Here is a 4,300-nt window from a genome sequence, read left to right on the forward strand (position 1 = left end):
TATTTAGATGCCATGGGTGAATGTGTTTAACTTTAGCCCAGAGTTGCTCCATTCATCACAGGAACACACTCAAAGGAGGGCAAACCTTGAATCCAGCTTCAGGCCCCGATATTAATGACTTCTGTGGTCAACCGAATGGCAAACACTTTATATTTCTTTACAGTGTATTGGCCTACAAAAATAACATTTTGCCTGATGATACTTGATTATCCTGAAGCAATTCAAAAAAAAGGTTAATGTTCTGTTCAGTTTGTCAAGTCTTCACACACTTCTCTCTCCTGCACAGGATGTGTGTTGGCTTCATTCCAGATGGAACCATATGGAGGTCTTCACTCACTCACACACACACACACACACCTGAAGATATTTTATTACCACAGGAATCAAAATGATGCAGCCTTAAATTGCATTTTTGCCATTATCAAATCGCATAACGGATTCAGTACTGCTGATTCAATAAAAGAAAATAAATCAGAGCAGGTAAGTATAGATATACTTTAATATAATTTTATATTCTCATCCAGTCGAAAATACAACTTTTGAATGAAAGGCACAGTACGACCAGACTTTTCCTTAGTCTAACAAAAAAAAACAAATACAGAAAGCAGACTTCGCTTACAGAATAAATCATATTTTAACAGAAACAGGGGATTGGAAAAAGTTGGAATGCCTACAAATCAATATGAAATAGAAATTTTTAAAGCGATAATTCATTAGGCTCAATCAACTCCTAATATTGCTTATTACAAACATGGAAAGTGGCACACGCATAACATTGTTGGGAAAATAAGAACATTAATATATGCACACAAAATATTTAAGGACACAAAATTGATAAGACGGCAAATATTAAAGGGTCTATAATGAAAAACTATGATCTGACAATGTAGTGCAACTTGTCTCTGTAAACAATGCAAGTGCAAGTGAAGGAGACGGTATGTCATGGTTGCCGACATATGCATTGAATGCATATTAAAATTGCATTGGTCCAAAAAAACAACAACAACAACACTAACAGGCTCATGAAGACAGAAACAGGAAAAATAAGAGCTTTATTGTGGTTTCCCTTTTGAACAATCTTGGTCAAAGCATTGCTAAAAGAACAAAATTAACCACACAATGGTGATAATATTCTTTGGTATTTTTATTCTTGCATACTTGGTTGTTTCAAATCCATTTTGTTCTCCTTTTTGTATTTTCATTTCAGGGTTGTTTTTTTAAGTCAAGTCGTCCAACTATCCATCACTGGCACTGACTGCCACTTTTACAAAAAGCATCGACGTCTCACCAAAATGGTTCATTGTAACCGGAAACAATTGATCAAATTGCCCTTCGATAAGAGGCATAATTTGACCAAGCACACTTACAAATTCAGTTAAGACTTCACTTCCCGTAGCAAAGAAACCAGGTGGTTAATTTAATATATAGAGGCTAAAATAAAACACAAATGGATGAATCTCAAAGTTTGTCAAGAACATGTCCTAGTGATATTTCACCCAAAAATCACATTTTGCTTAAAGAAAATGTATACCGTTTTAAAATTATATTTTCAAAATTAGTTATATTGCTTTAAATGAATGTGGACTTAAAATCTTTTAAACAGCATTTTACTCTTTTGTTTTACAAAACAAAACAAAAAACACAAAATTATACAAAAACAAAACAGAATAAAAAACAAAACTAAAACAAGAAACAAAAAACACAACAAAACCAAAAACAAAACATAAAACTAAGCAAAAAAAAAAAACAGAACAGAGAACACAGAAGATAAAAAAAAAAACAGAAATAAAACAGAACACAAAACAAAACAAGAAAAACAAAAATCTTAAACATCTTGGCATTATAATGTGCAAAACACACACCCAATGGAAAAAATGCTTCTAAAATATAACGATATTCCGGGCCAAAACAAGAATACATTATATTCAAAATCTTTGTTGTTTGTTTGTTTGTTTTATTTTGGACTAAAACATGACCTGGACATGTTTTTGTTAAGATTCACCCAAACATAAACAAAGCTCCCTGTGTCACTTCAGTTATAACCCCTGCTCACGGTGCACCTACAGCACCCAATTTTTAAATTAATTAGAAACCGTATTACAGGATCCTGATCAGAACCTGTAATAGCAGCAAGGGTATTCACTGAAACATCAGATATTACAATCAACTTTCACACACACAAACACAAGTGTGATCACAGCAGTTTGAGCCTGTATTCTGCTGATTTTCACATGACCCTTTAATCCATGCTCATGTGCAAACTTCTTTAATTAGCCCCGGATTGGACTGGAGCCAATGTTGGCATGATTGATAGAGGCAACGAAATAGCGACTCCCTTGAAGGTGAACGAATGTGTTCCAGAATCTGGTAGCACATTTGTAAAAGTACTTCAGAGGTCTTTTTTGAGTGGAGGTGGGGGTGGGGGCACAGAACGTCCCCTGTTCTGGACACTACCTGTTAGTATTGCTCAGCTGTGTGAGTTGTGTCAGGAACTCCCGCAGTTCTTTAGCTGCCTGGAAGCGACCGTACTGTTTCTGAGGCCGGGTGCACTCGTCCAGCAGGGCCGTGAGGCGGCCGTCTTTGACCACATCGGCAGGGGGGTCGTGGAGGAGACCGCCCGTGGTGCCACGCCAGGTGGCGAATCTGGAGAGCAGGTTCTGACAGATAGCGTAGTAGTTGTGGTCCACAGTGACTCGAGAGCAGAGGATGTCCTTGGAGAAGGAGAGACAGGCCTCTTTGTCGCATTCCTCGTAGCGGCTCTCGTACCACACGTCATAGTTCTCTGGTTTATCTGAGTGGATTACAGAAAATACAAATATAATATCTGCCAAAACAATACAAGAGAAGAAACCTCAAAATCAATATGAAACTGCATTTCCATCTCATGTTTCTGGGTGAAAATGGATAATACTGAAGGCTGAAGTTAGGACCCTGTAACTCCAATGTACAGTATAACACACAATGTCATTGAATTTAGCAAATTTTAGATGAATAAGTCAAAAGTAGGGCTGTATGCTTAATTCACTATGTGGAATTGTGTTTAGGGATGGAACGATTATCGGTTTCACGATAAATCACGATAAAATGCCCTGACGGTTAGTATTATCGTTTAAAATTGAATTATCATTAAGACCGTATTTGATTATCACGATTTTGAAAACTCGCGGTAAATCCTGACCCTGTAACTCCAATTTACAGTATAACACACAATGTCATTGAATTTAGCAAATTTTAGATGAATAAGTCAAAAGTAGGGCTGTATGCTTAATTCACGATGTGGACTTGTGTTTAGGGATGGAACGATTATCGGTTTCACGATAAATCACGATGAAATGCCCTGACGGTTAGTATTATCGTTTAAAATTTAATTATCATCAAGACCGTATTTGATTATCGCGATTTTGAGTCCTGAAGGCAATTTAATCGAGGACAGTCACCTCAGTCATCTTCGTGACCACCACCAACTGTTATATAGCGAATGCAAGGTAACTTTTACCTCAATACCAAAACTAACTGGGCAAATAATTGGACAAAAAATATTGATTAGAGATTAAATATTTCGTTATCTCACTTGTAATTAACACAAAGCTTCCGTGAAGAAAAGTTCGCAGCAAGTGGCTTTGAGCCAAGATGAACGAACGTTCAAACTATAAGGTTGACATTTAAGGGATAATGTATTGTATATTCATAGTTAACTTATTACACAGATTTTTTTTTGTTTACCTATAATAATATATAGAAATATTGAATTGAGATTAATGTTTTGAAATCTTACCGGTTTATAAATCCATTATGAACGGTGTACAAAACAATCGTCAGGACAATATGATCACTACAGCAAAATTATAGTAGTAGATAACTTTGGTCACTATAATCGTGATATGAATTTTCATACCGTTACATCCGTACTTGTGTTTATGAATATTAAAGTGCAAAAATACAGCTATTTAAATATTAAGTCTGCTTTTTTTTGTGTGTGATTGAGCAGCGCAATTTTGTCTACTACACAAACTCAAGCGATGCTTGTGGTGTTTTCAGCGTCTGCCGTCTCACTGTATGAGGACCTGAACACATGAACTTCATCTCCAGAGCTGCTCTTGGGGTTCACTTCATCAGAACCTTTTCATTTGATAAAAATCATTTTCATGTCACATTGAGTAGATACAGACGCTCAAAGGTCTTCATGACAACCCATCAAAAAAAGTTAGGTTTAATTAGTTTAGTATAAACTATGGAAGCCCATTCAGGGCTGTACAGTGCGACATATATGTCGCACGTGCTACAAAAAAACTGGTCTGTG

At 36.3% G+C, this 4,300-nt stretch overlaps 1 protein-coding gene across 1 annotated transcript in view; it reads right to left on the bottom strand.

Moving 5' to 3' along the window:
* Positions 1–1,952: 1,952 nt before the first annotated feature.
* dipk2aa (divergent protein kinase domain 2Aa) overlaps positions 1,953–4,300 on the bottom strand; it is a 40,712-nt gene continuing 38,364 nt past the window's right edge. The window contains exon 4 of the mRNA XM_016478144.1: positions 1,953–2,791. Within this exon, the coding sequence (XP_016333630.1) occupies positions 2,451–2,791 (341 nt within the window). The 3' untranslated portion in view covers positions 1,953–2,450. The remainder of the gene's footprint in view (positions 2,792–4,300) is intronic.

This window comes from Sinocyclocheilus anshuiensis, unplaced genomic scaffold (genome assembly GCF_001515605.1).
Source record: "Sinocyclocheilus anshuiensis isolate Anshui unplaced genomic scaffold, SAMN03320099.WGS_v1.1 scaffold436, whole genome shotgun sequence".
Taxonomy (NCBI): domain Eukaryota; kingdom Metazoa; phylum Chordata; class Actinopteri; order Cypriniformes; family Cyprinidae; genus Sinocyclocheilus; species Sinocyclocheilus anshuiensis.